The following is a 23,013-nucleotide window of genomic DNA, read 5'->3' on the forward strand; positions in this document are numbered from 1 at the left end:
AATGCTGCTGGTTAAAGGATTAGAAATGCCTGTTTTCTGTTACTGAATGGAATCAGGATGTGACCACAGTTTGAGAGAGGCCAGATCTTCATTCCGCTATATCCTGACTTCTGGCAGAAAGCTGCTAGGGACAGTAAGGTTCACAATCAGTTTTGCCCCTTTTTCCTTTTTGCCCTTCCTTCCTGCCATGACAGTTTCAAGCCTGCCTATAGAAGGCAGCAGGCTGTCTCTGTCTACCAAAACAGAAGAACTATCTCTGGTCCTCAATTCCAAGATGACAAAAAAAGAATAATGGTCATGCCAAAAAGGGCTGCAGCCATGTATGGCCTATTTGCTGCAGGAACTGTGCCCAGTGTGTGCTCAGGACAAGGCCATTAAGTTCATCATTCAAAACATCCTAGAAGCCTCCAGCCATCAGGGATATTTTCAAAGGGAGTGTTTTTTCAACACTTATGTGCTTCCCAAGCTGTATTACTGAGTTATGACATTTATAGCAAAGTGGTCAGGAATCCATCTTGTAAATCCAGAAGCACCCAACACCCCCACCCTGATTTAGAACTGACTCCGCCCACTACCACTAAAGCCCATGAAAGAACTGGGTCCTTAAAAGAGTGAAGAAAAGCTATCGTGTGTGTGTGTGGGGGGGGGGGGGGGATTATAATTCAGATAGGAGAGAGAGAAAGGCAAACAGATTTTCTTCAGATCCAGGCAGGTATTTCAGATTCCATGGTTGACTGTCTTCTCTCAGGTCAGATGCGAAGATTAATTCTGTTCATCAGGGAATTTTGAATCCCATGTCCAACAAGTACAAGTTACCTGTGATTTTAAGCCCCAGTTGCCTGGGGCTGAGATTATGACTCAGCGGTAGAGCGCTCGCCTTGCATGTACAAGGCCTTGGGTTCCATCCTCAGCACCACATAAAAATAAATTAAAATAAATGTATTGTGTCCAACTAAAATAAATTTATATATATATAAAAGAGTTGCCTGCCACTAGAAGGTACACACACAGGCATAGCTGAGGAGGGCACTGACACATTAAAGTTTTCTTCCTAGTTTCTTCCAAAATTTGCCTCCTCTCTCCCGTTCCCCTTTTTTGAGTTTTGATCCCCAGGAAAAGGAACAAGTAAGAGAAAAGTATGGGAGAATCACAGGTGGTATTAAAAAGCAGTAAATTCAGCACTGACACTTCTGTCGAGTTTTGCGTTTGTATGTAAAGTGAAGACAGTTAGTCCTTGGACTCTGGAAACAGAAAGGGCCCTACAGCAATTCGAAATTAACAGACAGGCTTCAGCAAACGGCACTAATCCTCTGAGGCTCTCCGGAAATATCGAAATAGGAACAGTAGGAACTGCAAAGACTACACTTCCCGGGATGCTCAGTAAGAAAACAGAGTGGGAGGAGCGCCGTGTGTTGGACTGTGTATTCTGGGTAGTGCCTGCCTAATCCCCGAAGGCGGGGGCGTTCTCTCAAAGGCAGTCGGTAGTTGTAGTTTTCCTAGCCTGGGGCGCTCGGAGCTGTCCACGCGAAGGCCGAGGGGCCTGACGGGATTTGTAGTCTGCGCGGGAGGCGGGCACGCAGGCGCAGCTGGGGCTGGGGCGGGGCCGCAGCACTGCGGTGAAAGCCGAGGCAGCGGGCAGGCGAGCAGGGGGGCGGGCGGACATCTTGGGATCCGGAGAGTGGCTGGGCCGGCCGAGCGGGGGGCCGCAGACGCCAGGTGAGCTGGGGATTTGGCCTCACTGGGTGGGGAGAATTCCGCGGGTTGCCTGTCCCGCTGCTCAGCCTTGCCCTTCCCTGCACTGCGCTAAGTGAAAAGCTGCCCATACCCGGGAGTGGCCTCAGCCTTCAGACCCGGGAGGGAGCTGACGGCGGGGCGGGGGTGCTTGGGGTGCGGTTGCAGGACTGGCGGGGAGCGGCGCCCTCCTCCTGATCCATCCGGCGCCTCTAGTGAAAGGGAGACGGACCGGAATCCTCCCAGAGCAGGGACGCCACGCGGCACCCCCTGAGTAGGATGGTGACCCCCCCCCCAAAAAAAAGAAAAAGCGTACACCTGTCCTCGGCGCAGGGACAATTTCTCCGTCTCCCAAGACAGTGACACTTCTTTGTAATGCCTCTTTGGACGGTGACAGGTCTCACACAGTGACACCCCGCGGCTCTTTTTCCTCAGGCTTGTGACAGCCCCCGCACCCCGTGGCACCATCTCTTTCCACGATGTCTTTTTCCCTAGCGAAAAGCCCACCATCAGCTCATGTTTCTGTTCCTAAAGCTCAAAGTGGGCCAGTCTCTCCAGTTTTCCTGTATTTGCCACTGTCAACTTCTCCTTGCTGTTTTTTCCTCTTCAAAGCCCTGACCTTTGCCGTATCGCAATCCTTAGGGGCCCCACCAGCTCTGTTTGCAACTGTGGGATTCACCCGAGTATACTGCTGCCGAGTCTCTTAACTCAATATTATGTTCCTGTCCAGAGCCCCACCTCTAGTTCTCCAGTGCCCAGAACTTCCTACCACTTGATACCTTTAGACTTGGTTCTTTGCCCAGGGCTTTACCTGCATTTTGCATTTCCTCTCTCACCTTCTTTAGAACTCAGGGATGGAAATGTTTTCATCACTTGAGAGATTTCTCACTAGTCTGGGTGATGGTGACAGCCACAGTAAAAGGCTTTATTTTCCAGTTTTAGAAAAGTCTGCTAAGCTTCCCCCTGTGAAATTAATACCAGGGCTAATCCAGGAAATCTAGAACCAAATTAACCCCTTTTCTCAGTCTAAATTAGTTTGACCCAAATAATTTGTATATATATATTTGTATAATAATTCTGATATCCTGCCCCTTGCTTATAAGCACTCAGCCAAAAGTGCTTGGTAGGTTTAGAATCACAACTTCAGCTAGAAGGATCAATTTATGAATCTGCATACACACACACACACACACACACACACCCTCATTTTTATTGAATTCTGGAACTTTTCCCAAAGCAGGAGGATGGTTCTGGGCACTATAATAAGCAGCCTGGGTCACTGAAGGTGGTTTGCTAGTGCTGGGACCTTTTCCCTCTGCTTCTTTGCCTGCTTATCTGACTGCCTGGAGAGATGTGCCTGCTTTGGTCACACTCCTGGTTCTCATCAGAGCCTAAGGCCTCCCTTCTTTCCCCACCCCCACCCCCACACCCTTTCCTGGAATGTGTAGACTTCTCTGGAGGTTCAGGCTCTGCTGCCTTCTTAGAAGGGTAATGGAGTCTGAGAGACTTGGTGCTCTAAAGGTTGTGCCTGGGGGCACCAGGCCTGAGCCAGCTGGAGTAATTCCTACCGCCATTCCTGCAGCCGCAGGCAGGCCTTCTCGGTGACTCACTGGCTGGAGCCTGAGTCTGCACAGAAGGGGGCTGAAAAGGATCCTTGCTGAGCTCAGCGCTGTGGAGAGAGGGTGGGGGTGAGCTCAGCACTGTGAAGAGAGGGTGGGGGTGACTCCAGAAAAGGGAGGGTCAAGATGGCCTTAGAATCCTGAGCCCTTGTCTGTTTCTTCCATCCTGTTGTGGAATAAACAGGAACTGGAGCTTAGCTGAGGGGAGGGGCTTGCCTGAGAGGGCTGCAGGGTCACTTAGTAGAGGGTTGAGTCAGGGAAAAAGCGAGCCAGTGACCTGTTCAGCCCCACAGTGGACATTTGCAAGGGTTCTGAAGACTTCCCTTACCCCACCCCCACCTGTCCTTAGGTCAGTTCTCAGAGCGATGGGCCGAGGAGACTGAGCTGCCGCCATGATTGGAGGCTTATTCATCTATAATCACAAGGGGGAGGTGCTCATCTCCCGGGTCTACCGAGATGACATCGGGTGAGTCCCCTGGCTAAGCCAGCTATGTCCCCCCTACCCCACCCTCTCAGCCCCAGCATGCAGAACCAGGTCTTATCCCAACAGGTTTGACTTGGGCCCCCACCCCCACCCCTTGCTGCATCCTGGAAGCTCAGCTGATATAGCCTGGTTCCTATTAGGTCTGGTGGTATTGGCCTAGCAGCCTGTTTTCTGGATGCTAGGCAAGACCGGTGGAATGAAGGAACTCCTGCCCTTCCTGCTCCCATTGTTCCTTAGTTACAGTTCTGGTTGCTGGAGATAAGTGTTTTTACCTAGACAGGTCAATTCCTCCTTTTAGGAATAGGGAGATATCTCCAGTGAATGGAGTTAGTGCCAGGCTTGAGGTGCTAATCTAAATCTTGTTCTTAAAGCCCTTTTCACATTGAGATCCTTCATTGGATTCTCTTAAAAGTCTCTCCAGGCAATCCTTTCCCACTCCCTTTCTCAGGAGGAATTGGGCTGCTGACTCAGCTGTTTTCACTTCCTCTGGGTCATTCCTGGGAGAGGTTGTAAGCATGCTCAAGGCGCGCTCTGGGTCACTGAAGAAGGGACAGGGAGGCCATGCTTCTAGGACAGTGCCATGTTCTGGTTCCCTCAGACCTTAAGAAGGAGCCACAGCCTTATTTCTCATTTTGCCCCACCCTGCATGTCTTCTTTCTGACTGAGAACTACATAGCCTCAGCAGCTCTAATGAGATTGGGCTCTTCTGGTTTCTGCTACCTGTTTTTCTTCCTCAAAGAGCTTGAGATAAATAGTCACAGCACAGGCCTATTGCAGTACCCCAGCATCTTGGCTCCCTAGCTGATGGGCTGGCTTGGCCCGGCCTTTGTGGCTCTATTGGTTTGGTGGTATGGCTGAGCTACACGATTAAGTCAAGGCCAGGTTACATGCCACCTTGCATGCCCTGCTATGCTCTTTACCCTTGCTTGTCTTGTCTGCTTCTACCTCATGGTGTGTGCTGCCCTCCCTGGTGTGTCATGTGTCTAACCCTCTCTCTCGTTGCTGTCACTCTCCTCTTCTTGCTGGCGTCATTTCTCTCATCCCATCTCATTGGCTGCCGTAGCAATAGGTAAGCGGCATATCAAGCTGCTGCCCAGGTACAGGTGGGTGGGGGGCCCTAACCCCCCATCATTTTTTTTTCCTTCATCGTTTTTTATTCATACAGCAAGTTAAGCTTGCTCTGGAATTGTATACTGGACAAGAATGAGTGGCATAGCTTCATTGCTCCTTGATACTTCTTACCCAGTAGATAAAAGCCTTCTCTGAAGTCAAACTGGCTTTGTCCAACTTCTTGGAGGAGTCTACCTTCTCCATTAGTGGGCTCAGTAGTGGAAATGAAACAGGGTCTTTTTCTCTCCTGGGCATGCAGCTTACTGGGAAGGTGCTAGAGAGGTGGTAGCTAAGTATAGGTGGGAAATTGGGGCCAGGCCTGGGAGTTAGAAACATACTTCTCTAAACTTGAGGAACCTCACTTTATTAATATTACATCTGTCTTTCTGCCATTGCCACTTGACTTCCCTCTTTCTCATGGCTATCAGATACTAGCCTAATCCAGACCCTCTTGCAATGGCCCCACTGGAAGCCATAAGAAGGGAACCACCCTAATGGTTTAGACGTTGGCTTTAGAATACATGTCATATTTCAGCAGTGTGGAGGGTGGGGCTTTTAACAGCTGTGGTTGACTCCCATGGGGTGGGGTTTTCCTGGGTGCTGAGCAGGCTCTATGCACCCTTTTCCCTTAGGAGAAATGCAGTGGATGCCTTTCGAGTCAATGTTATCCATGCACGGCAGCAGGTACGCAGCCCTGTCACCAACATCGCTCGCACCAGCTTCTTCCATGTTAAGCGGTCCAACATCTGGCTGGCAGCTGTCACCAAGCAAAATGTCAATGCTGCCATGGTCTTCGAATTCCTCTATAAGATGTGTGACGTAATGGCCGCTTACTTTGGCAAGATCAGTGAGGAAAACATCAAGAACAATTTTGTGCTCATATATGAGCTGCTGGATGGTAAGGCTGGGGGAGTGGTGGGCCTTGTGGGAATGAACCTAATTGGGTATGACCTAGAGACTGGAGCAGATCTGAAGCCCAAGTGTACTCTAAACTTTGTTTCCTGCATACCTGATCTCTCAGGCTAGGATATCTCTATCCTTGAGAAGCCAGTTCAAATCCAGACTTAAAGACTGCTCTGAAGTAGAACACAGAAATAGGCCAGCAGGTGGGGGCAGGGAAGTTTTGGTTTTCATAGGACTAAAGAGCCTGACTCCGGTTTGGTGGCTGAGCCTCCAAAATTCATCCTCTCTTCTTTGTGACTTGAGCCTTAGTTCATTCTTGTCGCAGCTTTCCATCTCAACAGCTACTTTGGAGCATGTGGGAGGGTGAGATTTTACAAGCCTCATGGAGTGCCCTTTGTTTCCTTGTTCACCTGTAGGGTATGGTGGTTAGTTTTTCCACCTTCTCAGCATCTGTTTTCTAGGAAAAAATAGGGGTACAGAGTTTCTTCACTTCTGACCCACTGACTTTTTTTCTGTCTTCTCTGTTTGAAAAAAAATGGGGGGTTTTATTAATTTTATTTATTTATTTTTTTTTGTGGTGATACTGGAGGTTGAACTGAGGAGCACTCTATTACTAAGCTATACCCCTAGTTCATTTGTTTGTTTGTTTATATTACTAGGTATTGAACAGGGCCTGGTATATGCTGGGCAAATGCTTTATCACTAAGCTACATCCTCGGTACTTCCTCCCAGCCCTTTTTTATATTTATTTTTAGTTTTCGGTAGACACAATATCTTTATTTGATTTTTATGTGGTGCTGAGGATCCAACCCAGCACCCCAGGCATGCCAGGCAAGCGCGCTACCGCTTGAGCCACATCCCCAGCCCCTTATTTGATTTTTTTATGAATTATAAATCACAGAGTAAATGCTACAAAGGTGGAATACTTTGTGCAATGATTCCACATAGTCTTAGGGAGCTGTGCTAACCAGACATGCCCAGGTCAGGAAAACTTGAATGAAAGTGACTATAGGTTTGTCCGGGGGCTAATAATTCCCTTCCTTTTGCAGAGATTCTGGACTTTGGCTACCCACAGAACTCAGAGACAGGCGCACTGAAAACCTTCATCACACAGCAGGGCATCAAGAGTCAGGTACTTGCATTGTACAGACCATAGGCCGGGTGGAGCCCAACCTCCCTTCTGCCCAGCTGGCCTAGCCTTGTCCAAGCTGACTCATGAGCCCGCCCTAGACAGGAAGTCCTGGCCTGAGCCTCTTGCAATGACAGCAAGCCTGTTTTTGCCTTGTGTGGTCGTTCCACCCCAGGGGCAGCCAATTCAGCATCTCTTACCAAGAATACAGATCAAGCAGTTCCTTTGGGCTGGGGACAGGGGAGTGAAGGTTGTTCTGGAGGCCTGGTATTCTTCAGGAGAAGAGCACTTGGGCCCTCCTATAGGATCCAAACCTCATAGCCTTCTCTCTTTTTCTGTCTCCCCTATGGCTTCCTGTGGGAACCTTTTTTGGCCCTGTGTCCTCCAGCATCAGGTAAGTTGTTCCTTGGCTTCTGCCCTTGGGCTTTACTCTGTTTTCTCTGGGCCCTGCCCCATGGGGACCTGTGGGAAAGAATGGGTTACAGGGAGAGGCCTAGAAGGGAGGTGGGATGAGGGTGAAGTGGGAAGAGATAGAATGATTGAAAAGAGAGAGGAGCAAAGCCATTGCTGTTTGTCTTTACCTCTATGTAGACAAAAGAAGAGCAGTCCCAGATCACCAGCCAGGTGACTGGGCAGATCGGCTGGCGGCGGGAGGGCATCAAGTATCGCCGGAATGAACTCTTCCTGGATGTTCTAGAGAGTGTGAACCTGCTCATGTCCCCACAGGGTGAGGGCCCTCTCATGATGAAGCCGAGGGAGGCCAGGGCAGGATCTCTGAGCTTGCCTGCTTGACTCAGCTGTTCCCGTTTATCTGTTCTGTCACCAGGGCAGGTGCTGAGTGCCCATGTATCAGGCCGGGTGGTAATGAAGAGCTACCTGAGTGGCATGCCTGAATGCAAGTTTGGGATGAATGACAAGATTGTCATTGAAAAACAGGGCAAAGGCACAGCCGATGAAACAAGCAAGAGGTACCTGAGTCAGGGAAACTGGAGGGAAAGGGCAGTGGGCTTTGAAGGGTTCACTGGGGCTTGGTGGACCAACTTCCTTCTGGACTTCATTTCTGCTATAATTGCAAACTCTCTTAAGTGTATACTTAGCTGATAGCTCTTGACATCAGCAATAAGAAACGAGGGGTTGCCATTAGCCTACTCTCCTTAGAGAGCAGACTCCTTGTTTGGCCCCTTGATGCATACTGACCAAGTTCCCATTGATGCATACTGACAGCTGTTGCCCAGTGTGCCAGAAACACCCATGTCCCAAGCAACAGGGCTCTAGAGATGATGAGTTTGCAAAGCTCCCTCTCTTCCCAAACTCTGGGACAGGGACCCCTGAGTCAGAAAACTGTGTCCTGAGATTGTGGTGTCAGTCTGGAGTAGTAAGATTTCCCAGCCTGACACCTGCCACTTCTCCTATACCAATGAGAGCTCTTTTGCTTGTAGCGGAAAGCAATCAATTGCCATTGATGACTGTACCTTCCACCAGTGTGTGCGACTCAGCAAGTTTGACTCTGAACGCAGCATCAGCTTCATTCCACCAGATGGAGAATTTGAGCTTATGAGGTGCCATTGGGCAGTGAGGAGGCAGCGGGTATTGCTGGCTGGAGGTGGGGGAAGGAGTGGAACAGGCTTTCATTGCCAACCTCACTTTCCAACCCTAAAGGTATCGCACCACCAAGGACATCATCCTTCCTTTCCGGGTGATCCCCCTTGTGCGGGAAGTAGGACGCACAAAATTGGAGGTCAAGGTGGTCATCAAGTCCAACTTTAAGCCGTCACTGCTGGCCCAGAAGATTGAGGTGAAGACAAGGGGCTTGGGGAGGAGGAAGAATTTGTCTCCAGAAATAAAGGTAGTATATGTCAGGGCTTGACAGAGCTTGACGGGTGTGTCACTTCTAGGTGAGGATTCCAACCCCCCTGAACACGAGTGGGGTGCAGGTGATCTGCATGAAGGGGAAGGCCAAGTACAAGGCCAGTGAGAACGCCATTGTGTGGAAGTGAGTGTTTCTTTCAGGAGGACACAGCTGCTCTCTAGATGCTATAATGTACCTTCTTAAGTTTCACCTTTTGTCCTATCCATTGTGGATTGTGGAGCGGGAAGAAAAATGGTGCCTGTTTCTCTGGGAGCCTCTGCTTGTGCTGTTAGCTCTTCGGCTTGTGTGTCTGCCTACACTTGGGTTCTTTTTACATCTATTTTTCCAAAAGGCTTTAGCATTTCTCAGTTGCCCTAGTAATATGTCTGTAAAACAGACAGACAGGGCAAGGGATAATTTGCCCATTTGTCTAAGCAGAAAGTGCAACCTGGAGTGCTAAAGGAATAACATACCCAAGGTTCCACAGCAAGTGGTTTTCAGGGTCCTGACTACTTTTCCTTGTCCTGGCACCTCCCATAAGCTCCTGGCTCTCACCCAGTTTGAAATGGCAATCCCCCTTTGAAACGCCTCCAAGCTATCATGGGTACTTGCTACCCATTGCTCCTTTTTTCCCAGGATCAAGCGCATGGCAGGCATGAAGGAATCGCAGATCAGTGCAGAGATTGAGCTTCTGCCCACCAACGACAAGAAGAAATGGGCTCGACCCCCTATTTCCATGAACTTTGAGGTATGGCAGAGAAGGGGCCTAGCACCATGGTGGGATATGCTGGGAAAGATAAGAAAGATGATTCAGATCAACCTCTGTACTTTAGGGATGAGAAAACAGACCTAGAGGGAAGAAGTGACTTTAACTCATAGACCATTTCTTCTCCCTTTAAGAATCTTAGTAGAAATTGCTATTCACACTGAGGGGGGGGGAATTATTTATTTATTTATTTTTAATTGTAGATGGACATAATACCTTTATTTTTATGTGGTGCTAAGGATTGAACTCAGTGCCTCACACATGCTAGGCTAGCACTTTACCACTGAACTACAATCCCGGCCCCTGAGAAAAATATTTTGATTTCTCTTAGTGTGTTGCGAAAAAGTTTCAATTGTTTAAATGCCAGGTAAGAAGTGGATGCTGTGGTACCTGCCTGTAACCCCAGTGATTCTGAAGGCTGAGGGCAGAAGGATTCCCAAGTTCAAAGCCAACCTCAGCAACTTAAACACACTGTTTCAAAATTAAAAAGTAAAAGAAACTAGATATATATATATATATCTCAGTGGTCAGTCCCCCCTGTTTAAATTAAATTTTTTTAAAAAAATGTGAATTCAAGTAAGGCAGCAAGTTTCCTTACAGACAGGACAACGAGCAGACTCTGCGTGTGTTAGACATATAATTTTCTCCACCTTACTTTTCAAGTACATAATATTGAGCAGAATAAGTATGTTCTAATGCAGTTCTCTGGCTGCTGCCTCCTCCTAATTAAAGGAATTTATTCAAGTTATCTCAGGTAGCACTTGACTTAACACCCAAAATTATTGCTAGTTACTCTTGGATATGCTCTCTTCTTTAGCAATGTTACTTAGAGGGCTCCCCACCACCCCTATATTCTTTCAGGACCCCGGCCATTCAAACATCTATAGTAGAAATGAGGTAGGGCATAGCTACTGAACTTTTCAGAGAAATGCTATGAGAGGAAGACCACAGTCCTAACTGGAACTATTCCCTGCGCAGGTGCCATTTGCGCCCTCTGGCCTCAAGGTGCGCTACTTGAAGGTGTTTGAACCGAAGCTGAACTACAGCGACCATGATGTCATCAAATGGGTGCGGTACATTGGCCGCAGCGGCATTTATGAAACCCGCTGCTAGCTGTCCAGTGGCAGCTAGCCCACCTTCCTACCCACCCTCTTCTGCAGGTCCAGGCGCCCCCAGCCACCACACATCAGTGTCTCCTCCCTTCTGCTTTGCTGCCTTCCCTTTGCACCAGCCCCTGAGTCTAGGTCTGAACCAACTGCATCGCAAGTGGGACTGGTGGAGCAGTCCCTGGGCTCCCTGGGCAGGGTGGTTTCTGGGACTCCTGCTCTTCCTAATTCATCTGTGTATCCTGGCCTAGTGCCAGGCTGAGTTCTGTGACCAAAGCCAGGTGGGTCCCCTTCCTCCCCACCCCCGTGGCCACACCTCTGGAGTGGGAGGGTTGGCTGCCCCTCACCTCAGAGCTCCCCCAAAGGCCAGTAACGGATCCCTAATCCTCAATCCCTGTTCTGCTTTGGGATAGTGTGAGCTTCATTTTGTACAAGTGTGACTTCGTCCAGTTATAAACCCAATAAACTCTGTAGAGCGGAGTTTTTGGCTAAGTGTTGATGTGGAAGCTACAGGGGGAGGGAAACTAGTAGGACTTCCCACATATTTTTTTTTAATATTTTTTAGTTGTAGGTGGAGTCAATAACCTTTTTATTTTATTTTTATGTGGTGCCAAGGATCAAACCTAGTGTCTCAAGCATGCTAGGCAATTGCTCTACCACTGAGCCACAACCCCAGCCCCACATTTTCTTATTCTGCCTGTTTTGAGTAGAATTTTCTATTCTGAATACTCTCAAGGTTCTTTCCTTGTTACAATTATGAGTCCCCTGCAGGCCTTCCAACCCCTTATCTTATTTGGTGTTGGTCCATGTCTCCTGGCTTCTCTAAGAAGCAAAGGGCTCAAGAGTAAGCACCTGACCCCCAGTTCCCCAAGAGTAGTAGATTCATTTGGTCTATAGCCATCCTGAGAAACTGACCTCTTATTCCATCCTTTTACTATTTAGCCAAGCTTTCTGAATCTTGGTGGGTGAGGAAAGGAAAGATTTTATTTTCTCCATGTCTCTTAGAAAATTCCTCTGGATACCTCCACCCCTGCAAAGAAAAATGTGGTGAGCTAGTCCTTTAGGGGAATGTCCCATATCTTGCCAGCATGCTGGGGCAGGTAAAAGAGCAGATTTGCCCTTTCTAGTTTTCTCTTGTTTAATTTTTTTTTTAAACTTCGAATCTATTAACAGAAAATTTAAAACAAATAGAATAATGTAATGAATCCCCATGTCCCATCACCAAGCTTCAGCAATGATCAACTCATGGCCAGTTCCTTGATATATCCAGTATATGTTCACTTAACCCAGATATCCTACAAAATTTTCCATAACTTGTATCTGGGTCCAGTTATGATCAGTTGTGGTTGGTTCATGCATCTTGTCTTAAAATCCATACATTTCCCCTCAGCGCTCACTTTTGTTGAGGACCTGGAGTTCTGTAGTTTCCTGTTAGAAGTTACCTGTTGTATCCCCCAGGGTCACTTTGTTCCTCTTTGTATTTCCTGTAAAATGGTTATTAAAAGGAGAGGAACCGTAGTTTTTAAACCTTTAAATATCAGGAATGTTTCCTCATTGTGGCCATACTTAATCAATAACGATGAATGGATAAAGATGTAATTTTAGGTGCCAATTTTAGAGCCCCAAGTTGGAAGAATATTTATCTAAAATATCAAACAGTAGCGTCATGTAAGGACAGAATCCTAACTTCTACCTGAGGAATCTGAATAGAAATATCCTTCTACTGACACTGAGATTCATGGTGCAGGAAAGCCTGCTGTGGGTGTAGGTCGGGAATAAATACCATGAACTTCTACCGTCTGTGGTGTCTATCTGGTTTTCTTTTCCTTTGGGGTTGTATGAGGTTGTGCCCTGGGGTGGTGAAAGAACTGGCACAATTTTCAAGGGTCAACTACACTGTCAAGAAGTGTAAAACTGGGAGGGCGGGTCGTGCCAGGGGGGGGGGGGGGGGGAGGCACCTGGCTGACCTGAACAGCCAGACTGGAACAAAACCAGCGGACGCAGAAGACTGAGCCTGGGGCTTCTTGAGAGGGCAGGGCGGGCATGAGTCAGCAAAGCTCTCAGAGGGTTCCAATGTGGACCTGCCTGGACATACAACTGTATAAGCCATTCGAAGAACGCTTAAAACATCGATTTCTGCTAGGTTTTTATCGATCGTCTTCCTATTGAAAGACTCCCATCCGCAAGACCACTCATGCTTTGCGCCCTGATAAACCTTGAGGGCACTTGCCCCACCCCTCGCTTCTGGATCGCCACCTCCCAAAAGGCTGTGAGAACTGTACACATGGCTAATCTTGCAACAGTAGGTTTTGCGCAGGCGCAGAAAGAAGCTTGTCTAAACTGGGAGCGGCGCTTGCGCGCGGTCCTGCCAGCCCTGTTCTGCCGCCCGACAGATTCCGCGCCCTCGGCTCGTTTCTTACGTCACTGCTACGCATGCGCTGTGGGAGGAGGAGCGAGATTTGGGGGAAGGGTAGGGGGCGGGCCTAGACACAGGTCTCTCGGCGACTGCGCGGTCGGGATTCCGACTGGAACATGGCGACTTGTGCCGAAATCCTGCGGAGCGAGTTCCCAGAAATTGACGGACAGGTCTTCGACTACGTGACTGGTGAGCCAAACCGAATCATCTGGCTGATGAGGCCGAATTGGAGGTCGCGGGGGAAGAGTAAGGGATGGCAGTGTTGGAGACCGCTACCAGGCCTCTCCTCTTGAGTGACCTCTTGTCCCGGGGGGCGGTTGGGTCTGGAGCGCGGACTGGGGTCGCGATTCAAGCCCTGATACTGTATGTCCACCCGACCGCTGTGTACCTGATCCTGCCACTCTTCGCCCAGGCGTTTTGCACAGCGGCAGCGCGGACTTCGAGTCTGTGGATGACTTGGTAGAAGCTGTGGGAGAACTATTGCAAGAGGTTTCCGGGGACAGCAAGGATGACGCGGGCATCAGAGCTGTGTGCCAACGCATGTACAACACTCTGCGCCTGTATGTGCCAAGGAATAGGGGTCGATGGGGGCGAAGGGAGGCTAACGGTTCGGAGACAAGAATTGCGGGGAGGTCTCATGGCCGTAGAGCTTTTCCCTCAACTCCTAACTGCGCTTTCTATCCCTATCCCTGCAGGGATGAGCCACAGAGCCAGGGAAGTAGCCAGGTGCTACTGGACGCCCCTATCCAGTTGTCAAAGATAACGGAGAACTACGGTGAGAGTGAGGGGAGATTGAACTAGCCGCCCTCTGTCTTTTATGCAGCTTCCACCCCCAGCCACCTGTGCCCTACAGCTTGGAGGACTCCTTCCGTCTCTTTTTCACAGGGCAAGAGTTGTAGGAGCTAGTTGACTAGTTTATGAGAGCAAAAGAGCCTGTGATGATGGGAATAAGACTGGAGGGTTCTCCCAGCTGTTAGGTATGGTAGGAAGTATATGGGTCTTGGAGCTGGACAAATTTGATGTCATTTCCCCAGTTTTGCAGCTTATTGATCAGTAAGTAGTAAAAGAGTTGTTTATGTGCCCCAGTGCCTATATCCTTATATGTGAGATTTGTGGGAGGTTTTAGTTTGGAGAAAATCATAGCTGTTCATCTCCAGGGTTGTAATACTTTCTTAAAAATGTGTGTCCATACCAGGTTCTTGTTGATCACTCAAAATGTTAGTTTTCCTTCCCTCAGGGAGAAGGTGACTGCTTTTTCTTCTCACTTACAGACTGTGACACCAAACTTCCAGGACTGCTAAAGAGGGAACAGTCCTCGGTGAGGAGAAAGTGATAGGGAGGGAGCTGTGTCTGTGGTGGGTATAGGAGTTGGCTATCCAAATGTCAGTGTCTTTGGGGGGATTTTTCAAAATTCTTTTTTAGTTATATCAAAATATTAAACTGTCATGTATATCATACCTACATGATTTGGGGGGGAATTTCTAATTGTGTCTTTCTGTGAACTTTTGAGTCTATTCAATATGAGTAACTTGTGAGGGTTTACTTGAGATGTTGTCTCTTCTGAGAGAACATCTCTTTCTGAGCCTACACCTTAGGGTGAAATGGTTGTGTTTGGAATTTACTTAGACAGTGAATGCGAAGAAGCTAGAAAAGGCCGAGGCCCGACTGAAGGCAAAGCAGGAGAAGCGCTCAGAGAAGGACACCCTGAAGACCAGCAACCCACTGTGAGTTTAGGAAGAAGGGCTCAGAAGGAGAGCAGAGCAGTCTATTGTGACGATGGGTGGTTGGGAGCACTGAAAGCTATACACTTATCTATTTTAAAGAGTCTTAGAAGAGGCATCAGCCAGCCAGGCGGGCAGCAGAAAGGACAGTCGATTGGAATCATCTGGCAAGAACAAGTCCTATGATGTGCGAATTGAGAACTTTGATGTGTCTTTTGGAGATAGGTGAGAGAATGGCAATATGGGGTGGCATTCTTTTTCTTTTTCCAATGTAGGGAGAATTTGGAGAGATGAAATGGGCCTTAAAACAATGTAGGATTCTGCTCTATTTGCTATGTGCCTGTTTTTAAAACACCCTTAATCTCCTTTCTACCACTCTTGTAGGGTACTCCTGGCTGGGGCAGATGTGAACCTGGCATGGGGCCGCCGATATGGACTGGTGGGACGGAATGGGTTAGGGAAGACAACACTGCTGAAGATGCTGGCCACCCGGAGCCTGCGGGTCCCAGCCCACATTTCCCTGCTACATGTAGAGCAGGAGGTTGCTGGAGATGACACCCCTGCCCTGCAGAGTGTGCTGGAGAGTGATAGTGTGCGAGAGGACCTGCTACAGCGGGAGCGTAAGCTCAGTGCCCAGATTGCTGCTGGCAGGTGAGACTTAGGGAAGACCTAGCAGAAGCTGTTTTTCAGAGTGCCTGCCATGCTGTCCCAGTCCTTGATTTGCATGTTCATCCTTCTGCTTAGCAGAGCTTAGAACATGGCATTGTGGGACTCTGAAGCCCTCATTCTTTCAGCACCCATTGACTCAATATTTTGGGCAAGTCTTCCTGTGTTCTACTCCTATTCTGGCAACAAAGCAACAAGTAGCCTGTTTTCAAACTATATAGGATACAGGGCATCTTCCTAGACTGCCTCAACTTAGGCTGGTTGCTCTTTCTCTTTTCCAGGGCAGAGGGTCCAGAAGCTGCACAGCTGGCTGAAATCTATGCCAAATTGGAAGAGATTGAGGCTGACAAAGCACCTGCCAGGTAGTTGAAATTCCTCCTCCTCATTATATTTTACCTTTCCCTCCTGTGAAGTGTTCCAACTGGGTTTTTTAAATTTCTTCATTCCTAGGGCATCAGTCATTCTTGCTGGACTTGGCTTTACTCCTAAAATGCAGCAGCAGCCCACCCGGTGAGTGATGCTTGCCATTCTTGGTTCTCAACATTGTTGACTCTGATTAATACCACTAATGTGTCTCTGTTTAGGGAGTTCTCAGGTGGCTGGAGGATGAGACTGGCCCTGGCCCGGGCCCTGTTTGCTAGGTGAGTCTTCTGAACCCATGTTGAGCCTAGGGAGGATGGGTCTTAAAACATGACAATGAGTCACTGATATAAAACCTCATGCCATGTATTCTTTTTCATAGGCCAGATCTTCTGCTATTAGATGGTGAGTTTAAAATGGGTCACCCTGACTTCAAGGTGGGGACAGGTAATAACATCTTTTTTTCCTAGTTCTACAGCCCTTTAATCACAAGTGTGTGCCCCCTACTTCTTCTACAGAACCCACAAACATGCTGGATGTAAGAGCCATTCTGTGGCTGGAGAATTATCTACAGGTGAATTTGGGGAAAGGCTCTGGAGTGGGTTCGGGGAAAGTCTGCCTCTAAGACACTTGGGAGCCTGGGATCTGTTTACCCTCCCAAACTGGGCCTGCTGTCCTGTGACTCCTCAGACATGGCCCTCCACAATCCTAGTCGTCTCTCACGACCGAAACTTCCTGAATGCCATTGCCACAGACATCATCCACCTGCACAGTCAGCGGCTAGATGGTTATCGGGGAGACTTTGAGACCTTCATCAAGAGCAAGCAGGAACGGCTGCTTAATCAGCAGCGTGAATATGAGGCACAGCAGCAGTATCGCCAGCACATCCAGGTGTGGGGCACACAGGGCTTTGAGTCCCATCCCATGGTATCAGTTGTGGGTAGCAAGGGAGTTTGACCAATCCTTGCCCTCCCCCTGCAGGTTTTCATTGACCGGTTTCGCTACAATGCCAATAGGGCCTCTCAAGTGCAGAGTAAACTCAAGATGCTGGAGAAGTTGTGAGTACAATGTCCTTAGCCAGACCCTGTTTTCTTCATTTCTTTCCTCATTTTGCAGGCTATCTTTGCCCTCCTGTTCCAGGTCTTCTTTGGCTGGCAGGCAACTTTGACTTCATTCCCTGCAGGAAAGCGGAAAATATTTTACACTGCTCTTAAAGGGTTGATTTTTGCCTTTTTCTATGCAACCATTAGTCTACAATCTGTCTTTACATATTCGCTTATTCTAGATGTTTTGTATTAAAAAAAAAAATCCTACAGTACGTGACCTTTGGTATCTAGCTTCTTTCACCTAGAAAGTTTTCCAGGTTCATTCATGTTGTAGCATGCATCAGTACAATTTTTTTAATGGCTGAATTATATTCTGTTGTGAATATACCATATTTTGTTTATGGATTCATCTGGTGTTGAACATTTGGGTTGTTCCTATTTTGATTTTTACAAATAATGCTGCCGTGAACATTTGTGTTCAATCTTTTTGTGTGAACATGTTTTCATTTCACTTGGGCATATAGCTAGGAGTGGATTTGCTGGTTTACTTGGTGATTTCATGTTTAACTTTTTGAAGATCTGCCACACCATTTTTAAAGGACATACACTGTTACATTCCTGCCAGCAATGTATGAGAATTGAAGTTTCTCTACATCTTTGTCAACACTTATTCTTAACTCTTCAGTTTTAGCCATCTTGGTGAGTGTGAAGTGGTTTAGACGTGCATTTCCTTAATGACTAATGATATTGTAATTTGTGATTTTAATCTCAAGTAGACTTTCTAGAAGTTCTGGGAGGAAGATTAAGTTCATAAAAGTTTAGAACTTTGTGACATTTAAACACCTATCATAATATATTAACCAGGAATTTTTTAAAAAAAAGACTACAAAAAAATAGGGGCTAGGGATGTGACTCAGTGGTAGAGTGCTTGCCTGCTATGTGTGGAGGCCCTGTGTTCAATCCGCAGTACCACATATGGGAAGAAACTACTTCCAAAAGGGGGGTGAGGATATAGCTCAGTGGTAGAAAACCTGCCTAGTATGTGTGAGGTCCTGGGTTCTGTTCCTAGCACTGATAAATAAGGTAATTTTTTTTAAAAGCTAAAAAAAAAAAAAAAAAAAGGGTGAATCTTTTTCAGCAGATAGTGAACTAGAAAAATGTATTCTAAAATAATATCAACTGGGTTGGGGATTACAATATTTTCCTAAGTTTTCTCTGAGCTTATATTACTTGTGCAAGAGGAACAAGGTTATTTTTTAAGTTCGTTTTTATTTATTTATTTTTGCCTGGATACTGAGGATTGAACACAGGGCCTTGCACATGATAGGCAAGAGCTTTACCACTGAGCCATACCCCAAGCCATAATAAAGTTACTTCTTAAAATCATAATTTAGTTCATTTTCTCTCTCTCCTCAGACCTGAGCTGAAGCCTGTGGACAAAGAATCCGAGGTTGTGATGAAGTGAGTGCTAAACTGGGGGTGCTGGTGGGGAAGCCCTTATTTCTGGCTACCCAATGCTCCACACCCACACCTCCTACAGATTCCCTGATGGGTTTGAGAAGTTCTCACCACCAATTCTGCAGCTAGATGAGGTGGATTTCTACTATGATCCTAAGCACATCATCTTCAGTCGTCTGTCTGTCTCAGCCGATCTTGAGTCCCGCATATGTGTGGTATGGTTACTGTTTGTCTATTCCCTGAGCTGCAACTCTTGCGCCACAGAAAGTGCGGGTTGGGCCATCCTGAGGCCATAGAAGGAAGTGCACAGGCATAGGAGTTGGGTCTAGGCAAAGGACATTGTAGTACTCATACTCTAGCCTCATACAGCTACCTACAGAGCTTAGAAGCCTGGCATGTGGTGTTTTTCAGAGCAGTACTTTTTCTGTCTCAGTTCTAAGTTAACCATGGGTTGTTGAAGCAAGAACATGGGTTTCAGAATCAGATTTCCAATCCTGACTGACTATACCATTCCCTAGCTTGGTTACCAAGCAATGTCTTCTTCCTTAAAAGGGAGATAACAAGCCGGGCGCGGTGGTGCATGCCTGTAATCCCAGAGGCTCAGGAGGAGGATCGTGAGTTCAAAGCCAGCCTCAGCAAAAGCAAGGCGCTAAGCAAATCAGTCTCTAAATAAAATACAAAATAGGACTGGGGATGTGGCTCGGTAGTTGAGTGTCCCTAAATTTAATCCCTGGTACCAAAAAAAAGTGGGAGGTGGGGAGTGCTTAACAAACTAGGCACAATAGTGTACTCCTGTAATCTCAGAGAGTCAGAAAAACAAGGCAAGGGATCTCAAGTTACCCAGCTTGTAACTTAGCAAGTCTCTGTCTCTGGGAATGTAACTCATGTATAATGCCCCTTGGTTTAATCCCTGGTACCATAAAAAAATAAAAGGGGAGCTGGTAGCATCTACCTCATTTGGTTATTGGGAAGATTAAATCCTAGCACTTAGTAAGTACTCAAGTATTGGTTTTAGTTTTTTAGAGAAATAGTGTTTTTTTTTTGTTTGTTTTTGGTTTTTTGGTTTTTTAAAGAGAGAGTGAGAGAGGAGAGAGAGAGAGAGAATTTTTTTAAATATTTATTCTTTAGTTCTCGGCGGACACAACATCTTTGTTGGTATGTGGTGCTGAGGATCGAACCCGGGTCGCGCATGCCAGGCGAGCGCGCTACCGAGAAATAGTTTTTTGTTTATGGGACTGGGGATGTCACTCAATGGTAGAGTACTTGCCTATCCCTGCAAAAAAAGAAAGAAATTTGGGGGGATATTGGAAGGCACAGCCTAGGACCCCTTCTCATCTCCTTCCTTTCTGTGTTCTTTCATGTGCGCTCTTTAACATTCCTATGCTACTTACAGGTTGGGGAGAATGGGGCTGGAAAGTCTACCATGCTGAAGCTACTTATGGGGGACTTGGCACCTGTTCGAGGCATCAGACATGCTCATAGGTAAGGTATCATCACTAACCACATGTACGCATTCATATACACTCAACACTGCTTACACTTCTTTTTTTCTGGAGGGGGGCATAATAGACAATAAGTTTAATTGACTTACAGTTGCCAAAGGAATATAATACATTTTAAGGCCTCTCTTATTAGTAGAATTATATTGTCATCACATAAAGGTAGTATATGACTACAAATATCCATAAAGTTTTATAGAGTAAAAGAAAAAGGATCAAGCATTGGTTAAAATGCATAAGGAATGTTTTATGAGTTAAAATTTTTCAAAAGAAAAAGAAGTAGGGGGTGAGGATCTCATGAAAATCAAAGGGAGATCAGTAGAGAAAAGACGAGGTGGTGGAAGAAGAGGAGGGAGGGGGAAAGTAATAGGGAATAATCCAAATTATATTGTGATATTGTGTGCATGTATCAATGTGGAACAATAAATTTCATCATTATGTACAACTATGATGCACCAATTAAAAAAATCAGGGGGGAGGGGGACGGGACAAATCATAAGGATTAAATCTGGCAAAAAGGAAGACAAAAAATAAACCAGAAGCTAGAACTGTACTGGAAACATAAAATTATAGAAAATGTTTTTTAAATCAACACACATTTTGTACAGATAATACATTATATCAGTTTCTCTTAAAACATTTAACATGTATTACAAAATACTTGTCTGCAGTTTCCCATACTAAGAGTATATTGTTTGAACGTTCTCGCTGTAGCAATGGAATTTCACAAATTTATTTATTCTTTCTTTTTTTTAATTAATTCTGCTTTTTTACACAAATGGAGCACAACTTTTCATTTCTCTGGTTGTACATGATGTAGTCACACCATTTGTGCAATCATACCCATACATATGGGTAATTATGTCCATCTCATTCCACCATCTTTTCCGCCCCCCACCCCCTATCCTCCACCCTACCACACATACCCTCCCCTCCTCCCCTTTGCTCAATCCAATGTGTCTCCATTCTTCCCTCCCCCCACCTCCATTATGGATCAGCATCCACTTGTCAGCCTTTGGTTTTGGGAGATAAGCTCACTTTGCTTACTATGTTATTCTCCAACTCCATCCATTTACCTGTAAATACCATGATTTCATTCTTTTTTAAGGCTGACTAATATTCCATTGTGTGTATATACCACAGTTTCTTTATCCATTCATCTATTGAAGGGCATCTAGGCTGTTTTCACAGTTTAGCTATTGTGAATTGAGTTTCTACAAACATTGAAGTGGCTGCAGGACAGTAGCATGCTGATTTTAAGATCTTTGGTTATAGACTGAGGAATTTAACTAGGTCAAATTGTGGTTCCATTCCAGATTTTCTAAAGAATCTCCACACTGCTTTTCAAAGTGATTGTAGCATTTTGCAATCCCACCAGCAATGAATCGGTGTACCTTTTTCCCCCACATCCTCACCAGCAATTATTGTTGCTTGAATTCTTGATAATTGCCATTCTGACTGGAGTGAGATAAAATCTTAGAGTGGTTTTAATTTGCATTTCTCTAATTGCTAGAGATGTTGAACATTTTTTCATAAGTTTGTTAATCAGTTATATATTCTGTGAAGTGTCTGCTCATTTCCTTAGCCTATTTATTGATTGGATTATTTGGTTTTTGGGTGGTGTTTCTTTGAGTTCTTTATATGTCCTGGAGGTTAGCCACATACACTTTTTCATAGTCATTGCCTTGCATCTTCATTTCTGTCTGCAGGAATCTGAAGATTGGCTATTTCAGCCAGCACCACGTGGAGCAGCTGGACCTGAATGTCAGTGCTGTGGAGCTGTTGGCACGCAAGTTTCCTGGTGTGTTAGGGATCTGAATTGAGGCAAGAGGGCTCAGGCTGACCTCTGCGGCTAGGGGTTGGTATAGAGCAGCCATACTCAAGACTAGGCATAAGACACAGGCATATAGAGGCAATGGGCATTTAGGGACAAAGTTGGGTCAGGACCCTACCTGATGAGAGGGGACATTTCCAGGGCGACCTGAGGAGGAATATCGTCACCAGCTGGGCCGGTATGGCATCTCTGGAGAACTGGCAATGCGCCCTGTTGCAAGCTTGTCAGGGGGCCAGAAGAGCCGGGTGGCCTTTGCTCAGATGACCATGCCCTGGTGAGCCCTGATTTTCTAGTATTTTTGCCCTTTCCATTTCCCTTTTTGCCGAATAGAAAATGATCCTCTCGTCTTTGTATCAGAGGGATGCATTTTCTCCCACCATCCCCTTCATCACATAATTGTCCATCTTCCTGGGTTCTGCCTTCCAGTCCCAACTTCTACATTCTGGATGAACCCACAAACCATCTGGACATGGAGACAATTGAGGCTCTGGGCCGAGCTCTAAACAATTTCAGGGTGAGTATGCTTTCACCCTTACCACCACTCCCTACTTCTCAGTTTGCTTTCCCCTTGAGCACCTCTTGCCTGTCCTCTTTTTCAGGGTGGTGTGATTCTGGTGTCCCATGATGAGCGCTTCATCCGGCTTGTGTGCCGAGAGTTGTGGGTGTGTGAAGGAGGCGGCGTCACCCGGGTTGAGGGGGGATTTGACCAGTACCGAGCCCTCCTTCAGGAACAATTTCGCCGTGAGGGCTTTCTCTAGGGCCACCAGGCTAAGGACTATGCCCAGGACCTGGACTGGTTTTGAAGATCTCTGGGCCACCATTTAAGCAATCACGTCCAGGCCACAGACTTCCCCCTACCTGGGGACAGCCTTATTCCAAGATCTCTTCCTTTTGACTGGAGCATTCTCTACACAATGTGGAGAGCCCCATCCAAGGGTCTGTAAGGACTATATCCCAGCAGAAGGGGGTGGGGGTACCCTCTAGGGTTGTTTACCCTCACTAACCCAAGTGGCTGGGCCCAAGTGGCTGCTATGTAAATTAAATTATCCCCTGCATCTCCTTTGCCTCATCTCTACTGCTCCCTCTCAGGGCTGCAATGGTTACATATTATTGAGGGTGTGGGCACTCTGGTCTTTTTCTGTGACACTGGTATCAGTCACACAGAGGAAACAATAGCAGTACCAATTGTGTCCCTCGGAAGAGACATTGAGTCTTGTGTGGCATTAAGGTCATCTGCCTGACCTGGGGGTAGGCTGAGTGGTGGAATGAAGGGCAGTGTATTGGTATCATGTGGTGCTTATACCCTGGCCTGGGCT

At 46.8% G+C, this 23,013-nt stretch overlaps 2 protein-coding genes across 3 annotated transcripts; both read left to right on the forward strand.

Moving 5' to 3' along the window:
* Window positions 1–1,585: 1,585 nt before the first annotated feature.
* Window positions 1,586–11,177, forward strand: Ap2m1 (adaptor related protein complex 2 subunit mu 1). Its single transcript, XM_005331058.4, has 12 exons — window positions 1,586–1,716; window positions 3,700–3,816; window positions 5,577–5,842; window positions 6,897–6,979; window positions 7,365–7,370; window positions 7,568–7,703; window positions 7,803–7,944; window positions 8,416–8,535; window positions 8,636–8,771; window positions 8,872–8,969; window positions 9,462–9,573; window positions 10,570–11,177. Exons 2-12 carry the CDS (start codon window positions 3,743–3,745, stop codon window positions 10,702–10,704), a joined length of 1,308 nt encoding a protein of 435 aa, XP_005331115.1. The 5' UTR covers window positions 1,586–1,716; window positions 3,700–3,742; the 3' UTR covers window positions 10,705–11,177.
* A 1,966-nt stretch (window positions 11,178–13,143) lies between these two features.
* Abcf3 (ATP binding cassette subfamily F member 3) lies at window positions 13,144–22,752 on the forward strand. 2 transcript variants are annotated; one of them, XM_005331057.3, is made up of 21 exons: window positions 13,144–13,302; window positions 13,526–13,673; window positions 13,809–13,888; window positions 14,385–14,431; window positions 14,740–14,837; window positions 14,937–15,059; window positions 15,219–15,485; window positions 15,782–15,862; window positions 15,951–16,010; window positions 16,085–16,141; window positions 16,243–16,265; window positions 16,379–16,434; window positions 16,551–16,751; window positions 16,842–16,918; window positions 18,323–18,367; window positions 18,447–18,579; window positions 19,758–19,846; window positions 21,573–21,664; window positions 21,839–21,971; window positions 22,124–22,211; window positions 22,297–22,752. In XM_005331057.3, exons 1-21 carry the CDS (start codon window positions 13,230–13,232, stop codon window positions 22,453–22,455), a joined length of 2,130 nt encoding a protein of 709 aa, XP_005331114.2. In that variant the 5' UTR covers window positions 13,144–13,229; the 3' UTR covers window positions 22,456–22,752. The 2 variants fall into 2 exon arrangements, with proteins under 2 accessions (XP_005331114.2, XP_040126141.1); XM_040270207.2 differs by lacking the exons at window positions 13,144–13,302; window positions 13,526–13,673; window positions 13,809–13,888; ... (1 more) ...; window positions 14,740–14,837; window positions 14,937–15,059 and having other exon boundaries at window positions 15,248–15,485; window positions 15,757–15,862.
* Window positions 22,753–23,013: the final 261 nt, after the last annotated feature.

Source organism: Ictidomys tridecemlineatus, chromosome 3 (genome assembly GCF_052094955.1).
Source record: "Ictidomys tridecemlineatus isolate mIctTri1 chromosome 3, mIctTri1.hap1, whole genome shotgun sequence".
NCBI lineage: Eukaryota > Metazoa > Chordata > Mammalia > Rodentia > Sciuridae > Ictidomys > Ictidomys tridecemlineatus.